Genomic DNA, 17,129 nt, shown 5'->3' on the forward strand with positions numbered 1-17,129 from the left:
TCACACGACGAGGTAAACCATTTTCTTCCCATTAATGTTTCTGGTCTTCAGCCCCAGGTAGCGGCGGCTGTTCTTCTCTGGCTGCCCGTACACCATGTTGATGAGGAACTTGGGTTCGTCTTCCGCCCTGGGTTTGAAGCACAGGCAGCAGAAAGCAGATCTTAGCCGGTGACACAGATAGGTCATGGCTTCTGCCTCTTCTGAGGGCTCCTCATATACGGGCTGCTTCATTTCCTCATAGGCAGACAAAATCACTGCCTGAAATAAGTTGATCAATATGCAGATCATCACGAGCATGAAAGATGAGAGGAAGAGGACACCGAGAACCCGGTTATTGAAAAATTCTGTGTTCTGAAAAGCTGAGACACAGTAGGAAAATATTGTCTGGGTGGCGTGGATCATGTCACTGTAGTTCCATTCGTGTTGCCCGAACACCAAGTAGCCGAATGCCATGAAGACAAAGAAATACACAGATACCACCAATGCCATGTGGCAGATGCCGGGAAGAGCAATCTGGATGGCCCTCTGAGCCAGACGCACATCGTAAAAGACCCTGGAATACCGGAGCGTCTTCAAGATCGTCAGAAATACCAGGAAACCCAAAATCACCCTCACCGTGTGATCCACTTGGGCCACTGCATGAAAGGGCATGAAATCCTCAGGGTTTGACAGGTAAGCCCGAACTACACCGATGGCCAAGAAGTGCTTCCTGAAAAAGAGCACGATCAACAAGGTAAAGATGCATTTTAGAGCAAAGTTGAGCCAATTATATACACTTTGCACATAGGCAGTCCTTTCTTGTGTGATTACGTAAACCTCGTCAAAAGTGTAGGCAAGGAAGAAAATGAAGATGGCCAAGTACAAGTAATTTTCTGCTGAGTCAGTTGAGTTTTTTCTGTCGAAATCAGCGAGCGAGAAGGAGTGAGCATTCAGGCTAGTGTTCACAACACCTAACTGAGAGACCTCGAAGATGATGGAGATGCTACAGAGGAGACTGATGTCTGGATTGAAGGTGGTCAGTTCCACAATCACAGACCAGGTCTTCTCATCCAGCCAGCGGCTTTTCTGGAGCTCGCTGAGCCTCAGTGTGGAATTAAACTGTTGCTCTGCTGGAAAAATGTAGAAGGCGTACCCTCCTGAGCCATAGGTATGCCACAGCCCATGGGAAGAGTACGCCCATCTCTTCTCTGGAGGCTTATAAGTAAACCCTTTGGTCGTCTTGTCAGTGTCCCGCTTACTAACTTTATTCCATGACCCAGAGTAGTTTTTTGTGTCTTCTGGGTCCATCCCATATTCGGGGTGACAGCGAATCTCTCCTTTGAGGCTGCCCTCCACAAATTTCTTGGCCGGCAGACATGTTATCTCTCCAGGTTGCGCCCTCACCTGCCTCATAAGCGGCAGGCCAAGGATTTTAGAGGAGCTGTCAGGCAGAAATGTGGGATTTGGGTCATTGTGGAGCAGAGGCAACAGCACCCAGTTCAGCCACTGATAGATGTCTTCCAGCCTGGTCACGCCTGCCAGATCCACAGAGAACTGGTCACGAATAAACTGATTGTAGTAAAAGCTGTCAGTGGGGCGTAGGATGGCAACTAGGCTCAGCAAGAGAGCCAGAAAGATGAAGTGGGTGAGGATATAACTCAGGAACAGGACAGCTCTTCTCTTAATCCTCTTCTTTCTTTTGAATATCGTGATTTCGTCTTGGGTGAGAGGCTGGTACATTCTTGAGTTTCGGAGCTCCATGACGTACCGGTGGCGTCTGTCCATTTCTTCCGGGCCCTTCTGAACGTTGTGCAGCTTGATCTCAGTGAAGCGGCTGTTGCCAATCCATGAAAGGTTTTTACAGTACTTGGCCTTCCGTGTTCTGTAGGCTGACAGGAATATGATTTTAGATGGCTGCACTAGAAAGACTGACTGAATGAATGCAGAAATCGATGCAAACACCCATGCTGTTGACTTTTCGAGGCCATAAGTCAGTCCATAAAATATAATGAAGAAGGAGGATATGCCACAGGTAAGAAACACCAAGAGCCAGGCAACACAAACACACCAATGTGGCAGGACCATTCTGGGCTTCTCTTTAAGGGTTGTCGAACCTGGCTGGGGAGTCTGCTCATCATCAGAAACATTTGTTTTGTCTTCAATATTTGGGTCATTGGTATTTATATTTCTTCCCTGGATGTGGGAGAACCTGCTTTGTGCTTGAGTGACCTTGCTTTGGGTTCTGGAGACCTTGCTTTGGACTCTGGAGATCTTGCTTTGACTTCTAGAGACCTTGCTTTGGACTCTGGAGATCTTGCTTTGACTTCTGGAGACCTTGCTTTGGGTACGGGAGACCTTGCTTTCTGCTTGCCTGGCCAGGGGCTGTCTGTTAGAGGTGACCTTGACAGAAGCCTTGGGTTTTGAAGGATGTCTCTTAGATACAGGCTCCTGGGATCTTGCCTTGTCAATTTCATAGGCATGCCAGTTGCCCAGTCGTTCTTCCCAGTGCTCGCTTGCTGCTGGTTTCAAAGGATGTATCTGAGGAGTGACCTCACCTAGAGTAACCCGAGGTCTCCTCTGGGAATAGATGAACAAAGATGTGATCACTAGTTGCACAGGGAGGGTAATACAGGCACTTTCCAATCCGATCACCATCGACCTGATGTACCTCAGCTCCTGTGGCTCTGCTTTGATCTCCTTGCCTAGACTAAAGAACATGATATTACACAGAAGTGTGGACAACAGCATGGCTAAGCAACAGGACAGCCTCTGGAGCCTATTGAACGGTGCAGAAATGACACCAGAAAAAACAGAGAACCACAAGTGGCTTCTTCTCAGCTTGTAACTAAAATCGATGAGGAAAAAGTCCAGTTTCTCCAGAGGCTTATCTGGGGGCGTTACATGAAAGGTTCGATCCAGAGAGGTGTCAATAGAAAGCCATTCTCGGCACATGAAGAGCCAGATGTGTCTGCTGAACAGATTCTCCACTTTGATTCTACTTAAATACCATGCAGGGGACCTGCCCTCATTGTTGTGCCACACACGGAGGGAATGGATGTCCCCCAAGTCCTCTTTTGTTGTTAGGAGGAAAGTGCAGATGCTTCCTCGGTAGAGAGTTGTAAATTGTGGGTGGCTTAAACAGTGCACATCACTGCTACCTTTGGTTCCATGCAGTTGGATAAAGACACTGGCCCTGGTCCCAGAACCACAACGGCTTCCTGTAAAAACAGTGACTAGGTAACACACATTATCATAAGGATCATTATCAAGCAGAACTATCACGTGCTCCCTGAGATACTGGTCCGTTTCATCTCTGTGCAAGGCCCAGAATGCAAGGACCATGTACAACAGCAAAATGAGAAGTACAGTGAAGAGGGTCACAGGGTTTTGGGTGATGTTCTTGACTGCTTCCACTTGTAAATCCACAGGGTTAGGGACCACGATGACCTTGGCCGTCAAATAGTGGGTACGCAGGTGAAGGTTGGCCTGTTGGATTATATCCAGCTGCCGTTTGGCCCGCCGTGGGTTCTTGCAGATACAGTGCACTCTTTGCCAAGTGGTCCTCTCTCCAACAATGCAGGTACCTTCTCTCCAATCGCTCTGGATCCCAAACATGTCCAAGCATTCACTGCTGAAAACAGAAATTCTCACCAACTTGTTACTGGGTTTTAGGACGAAGCGAGGTGCCTGTAGAAGCACACCAACGGTGCACTCGGAGGAATCGGTTCGCTGAGCTATGACCTGCAGCAGGGCCGCGGGGAGGCAAACCACGCGGGCCTCCTTCACCGGACACTCCGGGTCAAACAGGTCACTCTCGTTGGCAATTGGAGGGATCTTATGAGGCACCAGGTAGCTGGTCATAAAAGAGCTGGGTGTGATCTCCTGGCCCGCGTACACAGACACCGTGAACAACACGGACACGTCTGCCGTGATGTGGATCAGCACGTCCCTCCCTGCTGCACAGTCCACAGCGAAGCTAAACGCCCCTGTGGTCTTTGTCAGTGACTCGTCCCCTGCATACGGCTCTGAGCTGGGTCCCACCGTGAGATTAAAAGCGCCAAAGCTCAGGTTTTTCCTGACGAGGTACACTTCCACTGCATCAGGTGGGATCTCAATCACATCACCCGTGGCCTCGACGCCTGTCATTCGGAATCCAACCACCTGGGTCAAGCTGTTTTCCCCATAATTTAGCCAAGGGAAAGGGTCATCCACAAATTCACAAAACATCGTGGAAATCGGAGCGTTGGCAGGCAGACTAGGAATGCTGTTCACGTTTAGGGTGGGAAAAAAGCAATTCTGACAGTGCTTCTGAGTGCTGAAGAACTTGGTAACATTCCACTTTTCCGTTTTCTTGACATACATTTTAAAGTTGCAGGTCCTCAAGGCAGTGGTCTCGTTCTCTGGCACTTTCACAGCCAATACCGTGTCTGCTAGAGATTCAACCACGTGGAAAGGCTCTTCGAAGACTTCATAATGAACCAGTAGTTTCAGGATATTAGACAAGGTTATTAATATTCCAGTGCACACACTTTCTATTTGCTCAGAAGAAATGTGCTTATCTCTCTGATGACTCTCTTGGAGGGCTTGGCTTGCTTGCCAAGTCCTCACTGTGGCCAGTTTCTGAGAGAATGCATTGATCTCAGAGGTGTTCTCTGTTAATTTAGTAACAGCCATGACCACCTGGCTAATATTCACCAAAGTGTTTATAGGAAGAATGAGTGTCTGATTGAAAAGGTGTTCTCGGAGTTTAATTTTGTCAGGTTGCAAACTTAAGTCGGTTTTCATGGTATTCAAGACAGATGCTATTACATATATTAAATAACTTGCATTTAGAAAATCCTGCTGTTGAAGCAAAGTAGACAGGGAGGAATTTGGTCCCATGGTGAAGTTGGATAACTCCTCCAGCACAGTCGTTGATGACTTCACGTCAGTGGGAGGCCACACAGTGGCGTAAAAGTTCACCTGAGAAAAAGCTCCCAGAGAGGTATTATATGCCTGAGCTATTATTTTCAAGGCATAGTGACTGTCCAACAGACCAACAGGGAGGAAGGAAGGGGGAGATGTGCAATTCCTCCCCAAATACAGGATGGATCCAAAGTTATTCTCTTTCACAGAACTGATTTCACCAAAACCATGTACATCAGGAACTATTATTTTATATGTAAGAACAATGTTCTTATCCTTGAAACAAGTACAAATGACAACAAACTTTGTAATGAAGGAAATTCCTTTTTCTGGAACAATTTTGCAGTCTGTGGTTACTGGCACATGGCGAATAATGAAAGGATACCTCAAGGCCAAGGTGACTCCACTCCAAGTTGCTGCATTTAATGAAATCCAAAACTTATCTTCCCTGAAATTCCAGAAAGCAAAAGGCTTTATAGACACGTGGGCACCAATCCGTCCTGTTGACGTTTGCCCCGTCCAGTCAAATGGCACCTCCTGACCTGAAGACGTCAGAATGGACCACCAATAGACATCTCGGCCTGCCGTACAACCTGTGCAATCCAGAGACAACGAGAATCTCTCTGATAAAACCAAAACCTGGCCACAGTTTTCAATACATGAGATGCTTGCTACCGGGGCTCCTTGAAGCACGTGCAATGCTGCATGAGCAAATGCTGACCGGTCGGTCTTCTGGATCACCAGCCTGAAAAAATATACGCGGCCACCTTGAAGTGTTCCTGGAGAAAGTGTGAGAATAGGACCAGAGGTCAATGTCCACTTGAGATCAACCTGCTCCGGGAGACAAACTTCCTTGCTTCTCACTGTTATGTTTTCTCCATCATAGTTTCTTGAGTCTGTGGTACAGTACCAGAGAAACTTAAGTCTCTCTCTCTCTAGAGGGTCTGTTTCCTCTGGATCAGAAGACATATTTCCATTGAGAGTCACCCCATCTGTGAAATTAACTGTGATGTTGGAAGGCCCTGAAATAACAGCATTCAGGGGACGTTTATAAATGACGACATAGATGCTATCTGAGTCGTTCTGCCCTGGAACCTGGGGATCCCGCGTTCTGACAACCACCGTGAAATTAAACAAATACACCCCCCAAGGTAAAGAATATGGGGGTAGAGTCAACACCGTTGAAAATCCAGCTAACTTGACCGGTGGGTTTCTCAGAGGTTTACTCCAGTCGGGCACGGCTCCTACATAGGGCACGGGATAGATATACCACCTCCGCTCATAGTAATCTTGGGTTGGACAGAAGAGGATGACTGTTGCATTGAAGGTGTCTCCCATGTCCCTGGTCAGTCGGACCGGCTTATCGTCGTTCCTATTTATCCGCACAGGGTCCAATTTACAGAGCGACGGTCGGGTTACCTGACAGGACACCGAGGACCCAGCGGGTTCCGAGCTGTTCAGGCTGACAGCTTCTAAGACCACCGGGGTGGGTCCGTCCGTGGGACACTCGGTTCGGGCCACGAATCCCGGGTAGGAGCGCCGGGCGCGGCGCAGAGCCCGACGGGGCAACGCGTGGCGCTCGGCGGCCGCAGGCCCGAGCAGCCCGAGGCGGAAGGTCCACTCCAGAGGCCCGAGCGAGCGCGGCAGGCGGGCCAGCCAGCGCAGGGAGAGCCGGCCGCCGGGCGCGGACAGCTGCAGGTCCACCGGCGCGGGCGCGGGCGCGGTGGCGGCGGCGCGGCGGGCGCGCAGCTGGACGTGCGCGCGGAGGCAGCGCGGCGCGAGGCGCGCGGGACGCCCGGCCGGCAGGCAGAGGTTGCGGCGGCCGCTCAGGAAGATGCCGCCCCCCGGGGCCGCGCGGGCCCGGAGGCTGACGCGGGCGCGGCCGGCTCCAAGGCCGCCAAAGCCTGCGCCCCGCTCCCCAGGGTCCCGGGAGGCCCTCACCGAGCGGAGCGCGGCCTTCGGGCCCCGCGCCTGGACGAGGGCCTGGGTCTCGGACGGGGAACGCCGGGCCGAGGCGGGCGTCGGGACGGGGAGGTCTCGGCGCGGCGAGCCGGGCGCCTGCGGGGGAGCCGGGGGCGGAGGCTGGCGGCCAGGCCCACAGCCCAGGCCCAGGCCCAGGCCCAGGAGCAGGAGAGCCGGCCCGGGCCCCATGGCAGCGCCCGGTGCGAGCTGCGTCGGAGGCGCAGGGCGGAGGGCCAACGGCCACGGCGTGTGCGGCGCGGGGCGGCCGGGGCTCGGGGCGGCCGGGGCGCGGGGCGCGGGCCGGGGTCCCGGCGGGCGTGGGGTTTGGGGGCCATGGTGGCCTGAGGTCAGCGTGGTCAGCGGGCTTCCTGCGGCCCAGGAAATCAGTCGTTCAGTTTCCTCTCCTTGGGTCTGACCTGTGAATTCAGCTTACATTATCACTTACAGACACTTAGAGTTTCTGTAAAAATCCCCACAGTTACTGATCTGTAATTCAGTTTTGTTACGGTCACAGAATATTCTGTGCGATCCTTGACCTTTTCGAACGAGTTGAGCCTTGTGTGAGGCCACCGTGTGGTCTGTGTTAGGTCCATCTGTGTGTCCCGTGTCCCCGAATAGAGTGTGTCTTCTCCTGTCGTTGGGTGTACTGTCCTCTGTTTGGGAGTCAAGTCAAGAAGGGTGGTACTGTTCCTTAGATCTATGTATGGTCTGCAGTGTTTCCTAGTTCTAGCAACTGCTGAGAGACAGTGATAATCTCTCCTAGTGTAACCGTGGAATTGTCTATTTTGTTCTTAATTCTGTTAACTTGCGTTTCCTATATTTTGGAGCTCTATTTATTAGGTAGATACAGAATTGTCATTATGTCTTCCTGCTGACCTGTCCCTATTATCATATGAAATGTCTTTATCTCTGGTCAGAATCTTTGTTTTAAAATCTCGTTTACCTGATATGAAAATAACCACATTATTCATCAGTTATATCTCAATAAAACAGGGCAGTGCATGGTGGTGTTGGGGATGAAGTCAAATAAGATGACCACACTTGCCTTCTCCTGCTTATTTTCTAGGTGGCATGTATTTTTTTCACTTATTTGCTTTCAGATTAGTTATGTCTTTATTTTATAGTGTTCTTTTACAAGAAACATTTAATAGAGTTTTATAGTTTTATCCACTCATTCAATCTGTTCCTTTTAATTCAGTTATCTAGACAATTAACCATGAATATTCATTGGAAGGACTAATGCTGAAGCTCCAATATTTGGTCACCTGATGGAAAGAGCCAGCTCCTTGGTAAAGACCCGGATGCTGGGAAAGATTGAAACAAATGGAAAAGGGAGGGCAGAGGATGAGATGTTAGATAGTATCACTGACTCAATGGATGGGAGTTTGAGCAAGCTCTGAGAGACAGTGAATGACAGAGAAACCTCGCGAGGTTCAGTCTATAGGGTGGCAAAGAATCAGACAGGACTTAGTGACTGAACAAGAAGAAATGGCCATCAGCATTTAATGTAAGTACTCTCAGCATCTCATGTAATTATTGACATGTTTGGATTAGATCTGTCACTTCAATTATTTGTTTTCTTACTTTCTCAGATTATCCATTGATATGTCTGATTGTTTTCCTTTTTGTTCCCCATTAATTCATTTAACACTGGTCATTTTAAACAGCTTTCAAGCACCTATTATACACCAGGCATTTTTCTAGGCATTAGCCCTAGGCCTAGTTCCCATGGAGCTTCCATTATAAAGGGGTTTGTTGCAGGAAGGGGTACCCCTTCCAGGGCCCGAAACTGGGCTCTTGTCTAACACTCAGAAATGAATTGCCCCGAGGAGACACATGTGCTGACAAAACAAGAGATTTTATTGGGAAAGGGCGCCTGGGGGAGAGCAGGAGGGTGAGGGAACCCAGGAGAACGGCTCTGTCACATGGCTCACAGTCTCGGGATTTATGGTGATGGGATTAGTTTCTGGGTTGTCCTTAGCCAATCATTCTGAGTCAGAGTCCTTCCTGGTGGTGCACGCTTTGTTCAGCCAAGATGGATGCCAGAGAGAAGGATTCTGGGAGGTGGTTGGACAGGTGGTGTCTCCTTTTTACCTTTCCTGAACTCTCTGGTTGCTGGAGGCTTATTAGTTCCCTGTTCCTTACCAGGACCTCCTGTCATAAAACAACTCATGCAAATGGTTACTATGGTGCCTGGCCAGGGTGGGCGGTTTCAATCAGTGTGCTTCCCGTAACAGGTTGAGCGACAATCAAAACTAACCTAAGCGTGAGGGATTTTGAGTATAACTGTGAGATGTGATATGAAGACAAATGAGGCAGGTAGAGATATGAATAACAGTGAGATGGGGAATCAAGGAAGGCCTCTTCGAGGAGGTGCCCTCTGAGCCAACAGATCAGCATGAAATGAGGGAGCATGCCTCACAAAGAGCTAGGGAAGGGCATAACTAGGACAGGGAGGCAGGAAAGAGAGAGAAGGTTAGTAGTGGGGCTTGAGTAAGCAGAGAGGAGAGGAAGTGGTAGACGATGTCATTGGAGAGACGGCCAGTGACCAGTCAAGCTGGGCCTCAGAGACCATGGTGGTGTATTTGAATGTTATCTCAAGTGGGTTGGGAAGTGTTTGAGGGTTTTGAGCGGGGAAGGGCCTGATCTGATTTCCAGGTTGGAAGCATCCTCCTGCTGTGAGGGAGATAGACTGCAGGTGGACAGGGTTGAAAGATCAGGGGCCTCTTAGGCGGGGTCAGGGGAAACCAAAGGCACAGGCATGCCTGCTGCAAGGACGCTCAGCACGTGAGTGAGCTGGTCCTGACTCAGTTTGGGGTTAGTGGCCATGGAGGTGAGCTGTGGGGAATTCAGAAAAGATGCACGTGCTAATGCATTGGCTGTCAGAAGCCCGACTACATGATTTTCAGGGCCCTGTGCAAAGTCAAAATGTAGGAACCTTGTTCAAAGATGGTCAAGAATTTCAAGATGACCACAGCAGAGGCTTAAAGCGAGCATGGGGTCCTTCTCAGTGTGAGGCCCCGTGCAACTGTCCGGGCCACACCCAGGACAGAGGCATCCGGGGTCGGGGCCCTTACAGCACGCCCCCCTGGTCCCACTTGTTGTTCAAAGGACCGCTGCCCCAGGGCTCCTCTGCCTGCCGGGGGTCCCTGCAGTCACCTCTCAGGGGGTCCCCATGGAAAGGGACTCCCTCATCCCACCCGCTCTCCCACGCCCGCCCTCCGCCCCTGCCGCCCCTGGCTCTGATCCGGTAGGTGGGGGCTCACAGCAAAGTTGCCAGCCTGGGGAGGGTAACCCTCCGGGGGTTACCCGGAGGTGTGGACAGCAAGTAGTGGGCGGGGTCCTCCGCGTCCCGCCCCCAGCCCCGCCCCCGAGGCGCGACACCCCGCCCCCACGCGGAAGGGCGCGGAGGCAGCACGGCGGCCGGGAACCCGCACCATGGCCGCCACCACGCCGCTTCGCGACTGTCAGGTACCCGAGGCCGCCCTCGGCCGAGCGCCCGCGGCCCCGCATCCCCGGGGCGGCCCCGCGCCGTGTGGGCTGGTAGGACGAGAGCTTCCCGGGGTGCGGTGGTGACAGGGCCCCCCCGGCAGCCCCGCGGGAGTCCCAGGCACACGGAAGGCACCAGAGGATCCCCGGTGCGCCCCACCACCGAGAGATCCGTGGCAGGAGGCCCGGCCCCGCGGAGAGCCCAGAGCCTCTTAATCCTCGGGGTTGCGTAGCCCAGCAACCCCGCAGCCGCACGGAGAGGAGGCCGGCGGTGGAGGGTGTCGTCTGCGTCTCGCTGGGGCCCGAGGGGGAGGAGTGACGGGACCTGCCCCACTCTCACTTGAGGGGCCGCCGGCTGCGCTCCGGGAGTGAGAAGAGTGGCCTGTGGCTCGGCAGGACGCCTGGGCCGCCACTACGGTGCAGAGTGCTGAGGGCTGCAGGTGTTCCCTAAGGTCCGAATCCTGTGGCTGAAAACTGGGGTGAGAGGAACCCCTTGGTGGTTGGCGCCCTGCCGGCCAGGGAGAAGGACCACCCACCTGGATTTGGACTCCACCTCTAGCCCCTCCTTTGCCCTGGCATACCCTGCTGCAGCCTGATGAGTGCCTCACCCTTGCTGGGCGTGGGGTCCCCGGGGGTCACGTCCCAGGCACCCAGGTATCCTCCAGAGCCCCATTTCACGGAGGGGCCAGACAAAGGTCAGCGGGAGGGAGGAGCTTGCCTGAGGGCAGTTGGCTGCTCAGAAGTCCCTGCTGTTTACTTAGGGATGGCCCCACCCAGGATTCAACTCTCTTTGAACTGCACCGTCTATGAAATCTGGGAGTCCGCATCTGCCCCGCAAGGATGGGGCTTTTCCAGGCCGATACCTGCAGAGTACAGGCATCAGCTTCTTCCGGGTTTGGGGGTGGAGGCTCGCGCGTGCTCCTTGGGAAGGCTGCAAGAAATAAGACCGCTTCTTGCTGTGCGCAGGCATGGAAGGATGCCGGGCTGCCACTCTCAACACCAAGCAACGAGGCCTGCAGGCTGTTTGACGCCACCCTGACCCAGGTGCGTTTGCAGAGGGAAGTGGCAGTTGCGTCTGTAAAGATCCAAGAGGAGGTTTCTTAAATTGGTGAATGGTTTTTGTGTTCATGAGATAAATGTTTGGTGTGTCTGACGGCTGCATTTATTTGCGTCACGAGGACATGGTGCTTCCACACGGGCCCACTGTGGCCCGCATAGCTTCCATCCGCATAGCTTGCTGAAGGTTACAGTCAAACTGCCAAGTGCCATGTGCTGTCCAAGTTGAGCTGGTCAGTGGTGACTGCATACAGGCATGGCATGGAAGCATTCAGAGCTTTCCCACTTTATTCTGATTTTATAAACATTGTAGCCCGTTAACCCCACTTGTACCCAGAGTTATTGTAAACTTGAGTGTAGAAAGACTTCCTGGGGAACTTCATGATGCCTTGAAGCATCCTTGTATAGGACCAATGGCTCAGGCTGCTCCCAAGTCCCACAGTCAGTGACTCAGAAAGCCATGGATGCTTTTTAAGCTGCATGCAGACTTGAGCAATCCAGTGCAATAGAATCCATGTCCTCTGTATCTGCAGGATGGGGGAACAGTTCCGCCTGCCCCAGGACATAGCTGGGAGGTCCTTCAGGCGGCGGGCGTTGGTCTGTGAGGGTGCTGGGGTTTTTGGTGTGGATCTCCTCCATTTAGGACATGAGCCCCCCCTCCCCTCTTCTGGGTCTAATCTGTGAATATACTCCTCCACCTGTGACTGTTCTAAGACCTTCCACCGTATCATCAGTCATTTTTAACTGCAGTGAAGGAGCCTATAGTCTTAGAACTAGGAGCGTCACAGAGGTAAGGTCCAAATACTTTGGTTGACAGGTAGGGGAGCTAAGGCCCGGAGCGTGGGGCTGACTCCTGCAGCGAGTTAAGAGGGGCAGGAGGCACCTGGGTCTACACACCTTGATGGAAAACTAGGGCGGGGCTCTTCCAAGAGCAGTAAGACTGCTACCTACTGATTCCATCCATGTAGCATAAGGACCAAGGAAGCTGCTAGCAACATAAGGGCCATCCAAGAGACAACCAGTGACATGCCGTCGGCTTGCCCAGGGCCTCCACCGTGTGCCTCTGAGCTCTTTGCCTGTTTGTCCCCTTCCCCTTTTGGCTTTTGCAGAGCATGATTTGTTACAGGAACCATTCCCCAGCGCAGCCCCACGCTCCAAACCATGCCAGTGTGTGTGCTCTCCCATGAGTCCTTGTCTCTGTGCCCACTCCCTCAAGTCTTGTTAAAATGCCACGTGCTAATTCTGTATAGGTGGAGGTTGGATATCTGACAGAGCACATTCTAAAATCTAATGCATTATTATGGTTTTAGGATTTTTTTTTTAAGATTTCTTTTTTTTTTTTTTTTTTGATGTGGATCTTTTCTAAAGTCTTTATTGCATTTGTTACAGTATCGTTTCTGTTTTATGATTTGGGCCACCCGACAAGTGGGACCCTAGTTCCCCCAGCAGGGATGGAACTGGAAATGCAGCCCCTGCATTGGAAGCGCACAGAATCTCAACCCCTGAACCGCCGGGAATGTCCGACAGAGTTTTAAAAGCTAGGCATTACGGGATTTTTCCTGGTGGTTTGGTGGCTGCAGCTTCATACTCGCAGTGCTAGGCCGGGTTCCATCCCTGGCCAAGGATCCTGCCTGCTGCCCCTGAGCTCCAGTGCTGCAGCTAAAAGGCCCTGCTGCCGTAAGAGGTCAGGGGTCCCGAGTGCCACGGCTAAGACCCAGTGCAGCCGAATCAGTAAGTAGGCATTAAATCAGAGAGCCTAGAAACAAATTGTCAAGAACGATGATGAGATGAAATTAGGGTGAAAGTGAAAGTGAAAGTTGCTTAGTCGTGTCCAACTCTCTTTGAGACCCCATGGACTATATGAGTCCATGGAATTCTCCAGGCCACAATACTGGCGGGAGTAGCCTTTCCCTTCTCCCGGGGATCTTCCCAACCCAGGGATCAAGCCCGGGTCTCCCAGATTGCAGGCGGATTGTTTACCAGCTGAGCAATACAAGGGAAGCCCAAGAATACTGGAGTGGGTAGCCTATTCCTTCTCCAGTGGATCTTCCTGACCCAGAAATCGAACCGGGGTCTCCTGCATCGCAGGTGGACACTTCACCAGTTGAGCCACCAAGGAAATTAGAACAAGTTTGATCTTCCAGCTTGTGCGCCGCTTCCTCTTTTCTCTTTTAATATATCTTAAAATTTATTTTTGGCTGCACTGGGTCTTCACTGCTGCTCAGACTTTTCTCTAGTTGCAGCTAGCGGGGGCTTCTCATTGCAGTGGCTCCTTTTGTTGCAGAGCGTGGCGTCTAGAGCGTAGAGCACAGGCTCGATAATCGTGGCACATGGGCTTAGTTGCTCCACGGTCTGTGGACTGTGGACCAGGGATGGAACCCATGTCCCCTGCACCGGCAGGAGGATTCTTTACCCCTGAGCCACCCGGGAAGCCCTTCCTAACTTTCTATAATGAATGTTTACTATGGTTCTTTTTTTAAAAGAATAAATGGAAGTACCCAAATGTCTAGTGCCCTCTTGAGGCTGACGATGCTGACACTATGGGCAGGTTGCCTGTCAGGAAGGACTTTCCTTTAGATGTATCTTTTTTGGACACAGAGGCCTCACTAGCCCTTGAAAATGTGCTTTGAGTTATATGTACTAAGTGTCTTCATCTGAGATGCACCCCAGTTATATTTTCTTTGAGCTGAGGTTCAGAAAATACTCAGTGTTCTAGAGAGAGGAAAAAAAAGGTTTGGATACACACCTTCATTTACATGAACTAAAAGCTCCCTGGGGACAGCTTTATTTCACCTTTTAAATTTCAGTACGTAAAATGGACCAACGACCAGGGCCTTGGTGGCATTGAGAGCTGCCTGTCAAAGCTCAAAGCGGCAGATCCGACCTTCGGTGAGTGATGCTTCCCCCTGGGCTGAGGGCTGTGTTTCATGAGTCCAGCCCCTTACTGGTTCTCTGAGTACAGACCTCAGCTGGGCCGCAGAGGGCAGGCCTGTGGCAGTGACCAGGCTGGGAGGAAGGGAAGATCACAGTCACCACTGTGCTTGGAATAACAGCTGCTCCCATAAAGATGCCAGTTTCTATAGAAGGTATCTTCCAAATATTTTCCTTAATTGTACATCAATTATGCAAGAAAGACTCTGATCCCATTTCTCAGATGAGGAAACTGAGGTTCAGACAGAGTAAGAAATATACCCAAAGCTACCCAACTGGTAGTTGGGGATCTGGGATCAGACACGGCTGTCTCAATCCAAAGCCTGGACCCCCCTGGAAACACAAGAAGTGGCCACTGCAGCCTTTCTGCACACTAGTGAGGCCTCCTCCTAGTGAGGCCCTCCCCAGAGAGGCTGGGGCAGGGGAGACTGACCTGGGGACAGGGGCTGTGGTCACAGGCAAGCCATGTGCATGGCAGGCATGGGGGTCTGGCCAGTGCATTCCAGAACCCCAGCAGGGTAGCCCTAGCCTGGGTAAGGCTCTGGGCTGGGGGGAAGGGCTGAGAGGGGAGGGCAGCAGGGACTCCCCCTTCCACCGCTGCCCCCTGCCATGGCCAGGTCCCACTGAGGGCAAGGGGCACAGAACAGGGGATGAAGGAAGCTGTCAGGGGAGCTAGCCTCTGGGCATGGGCTCAGGCTCTCTGAGCAGACCCTGGCCCACAGGTCAGACACAGGGGCCACATGTGGTCCTAGCACTGCGGTTGGGTCCTAGGTCCCAGACCCGGACTAGGGCCTGGAGTTTGAAACACCAGTGGACATCCTTCCTCTGTCAGGACAGGGGCTGGCAATCCCAGGTGGGACCCGGGGCCCTAGACTGCTGCAAGGGCCGCAAGGCAACCCCCCGCCCCGATCTTTCTCAGCCACCAAGTTTTCAGCGCAGGAAGGCAGCCAAGACAGGATCACGGCTTCTGTGCTCTGGGGGCCGCCCCCCTGATAGCATCTACTGGGTGGCCCCTGGGAGGCCCTGTGCTGGTGGCAGTGATAGTAGCAGCTGATGAAGGAAGCAGAGGGGCTTCCGAAGCGCCCTGAGGCAGCCCCTAACCAGCTCATCCAGTGAGGGGTGGCACAGGTGCCCCACACACTGGTGCTCCCCGGAATGTCCTAGCTGAAAAAGTGCTTGGGGGGTGCAGGATGTGTTAGGATTGCTGCACCTCCATGCGGATGGTGAGGATCTGAGCTCTGCACTGTTGGTGGAGACACAGCCTAAAGCCTCCTGACTTGCCCCTCCTAGGATATGGGGTGTTTATTTCACCTGCGGGGCTGCCTGGGCTGGGCAGGACCGTCTGAATCACCAGCTCTTTTCCCACTTTTCACCAGCCATGGGCCACGCCATCGCTAATGGCCTTGTGCTTATTGGCACCGGAAGCTCCGTGAGGCTGGACAAAGAGCTGGATGTGGCCGTGAAGACGATGGTGGAGATTTCCAAAACCCAGCCCCTGACCCACCGGGAGCAGCTGCACGTGTCTGCAGTAGAGACCTTTGCCAAGGGGTGAGGGGCCTCCCTGGGCCAGGGGCTGGCCTCCAGGACCACGCTCGCTGGCCAGTTCCACGGGCTGCCCCAGCACTGCGCAGAGGGGGCTGGGGGGTGATGCCCACCCTGCCTCCCATGCCTGTTTGATTGAGAGCCGCACCATGTCTGCCGCGGTATCCTCTGCTGACTGGGGACACGGTTGGTTCAGATTCCTAGTCTGACATTCGAAGCAGCTTATTTGGTTTCATTGAATAAGTTGGTTATTATTTTCGTTACAAAAATAATTGGCACAGTCCATGGGGTCACAAAGAGTCAGACACAGCTTAGCGACTGGATGACATCATCAAAAATAATAGGATCACAGTAAAGAAATAGATAAAAGAGAGAGGAAGACCCTTGCCCTTAGACTCCTGGTCCTAACACACCAGGCGAGCATCTGCCCATTGCCCCCTGCCCCTCTGGTTCCCACGCTGTCCCCCTGTGTGTCCTGTGCCCCCAGGACACCCCGTGTGTCTGCTCGTGCAGGGGAGATGCCCGCAGACCTGGGTGACCGCGTTCTGAAGCTGAGACAGAGCTCTGTCCCAGTCTCCCTGGTGTCGTTGCTGTTGTTCAGTCGCCAAGCTGTGTCTGACTCTCCGTGACCCCACGGACTGCAGCACACCAGGCTTCCCTGTCCGTCACTGTCTTCCTGGGGAATCAGTGTGAATGTCAGCGCAGGGTTGGAATTCCACCTCTCAGGCTTCCCACAGCTGGTGTTTGGTCTCAGGTGAATTGGCAACTTGTGAAACCGTTTTTTTTCTTTTTTTTTTTTTTTGCTTGAGTTAGAAAGTAAAACATCCCACTGGCTTTTGCATTTTCTGAGCCATAACCTGACACAGAAATGTGCCTGTGTATTTTAACCCGTTCAGTGCAAGCCGTGACACTGGCAGGAAGGGAAGCCCCTTCCACTTGCTGTTTGTGAACTGGGTTCGGGGTTGCTGAGACACCTCTCTTGGCTTCCAGGAACTTCCCGAAAGCCTGTGAGCTGTGGGAGCAAATTCTCCGGGACCACCCAACAGACATGTTGGCCCTGAAGTTTTCCCACGATGCCTACTTTTACCTGGGCTACCAGGAGCAAATGCGAGATTCCGTGGCTCGAATTTATCCCTTCTGGACGCCCGACATCCCCCTGAGCAGGTCGGTGCCAGCTGGGAGTCACATCACTCCTGTCTCAGCCTCTCTCCTCTGCCCTGAAGAATGGCAGCTCTCCTGGCCCTGCCCTGAAACTCGTGAGGCTG

The 17,129-nt window shown here is 52.6% G+C and overlaps 2 protein-coding genes across 2 annotated transcripts in view; one reads left to right on the forward strand and one right to left on the reverse strand.

The window, feature by feature from the left end:
• On the reverse strand, window positions 1-10,286 carry LOC136170416 (polycystin family receptor for egg jelly-like). Its single transcript, XM_065938602.1, has 5 exons — window positions 10,242-10,286; window positions 10,047-10,127; window positions 9,612-9,684; window positions 2,314-7,214; window positions 1-2,172 (listed from the first exon to the last, which is right to left on the reverse strand). Exons 1-5 carry the CDS (start codon window positions 10,284-10,286, stop codon window positions 1-3), a joined length of 7,272 nt encoding a protein of 2,423 aa, XP_065794674.1.
• The window catches only part of TTC38 (tetratricopeptide repeat domain 38), a 25,624-nt gene continuing 18,730 nt past the window's right edge, over window positions 10,236-17,129 (forward strand). Inside the window, exons 1-5 of the mRNA XM_065945506.1 lie at window positions 10,236-10,317; window positions 11,302-11,379; window positions 14,199-14,280; window positions 15,699-15,870; window positions 16,855-17,028. Of these exons, the coding sequence (XP_065801578.1) occupies window positions 10,285-10,317; window positions 11,302-11,379; window positions 14,199-14,280; window positions 15,699-15,870; window positions 16,855-17,028 (539 nt within the window). The 5' untranslated portion in view covers window positions 10,236-10,284. The remainder of the gene's footprint in view (window positions 10,318-11,301; window positions 11,380-14,198; window positions 14,281-15,698; window positions 15,871-16,854; window positions 17,029-17,129) is intronic.

This window comes from Muntiacus reevesi, chromosome 1 (assembly GCF_963930625.1).
Source record: "Muntiacus reevesi chromosome 1, mMunRee1.1, whole genome shotgun sequence".
NCBI lineage: Eukaryota > Metazoa > Chordata > Mammalia > Artiodactyla > Cervidae > Muntiacus > Muntiacus reevesi.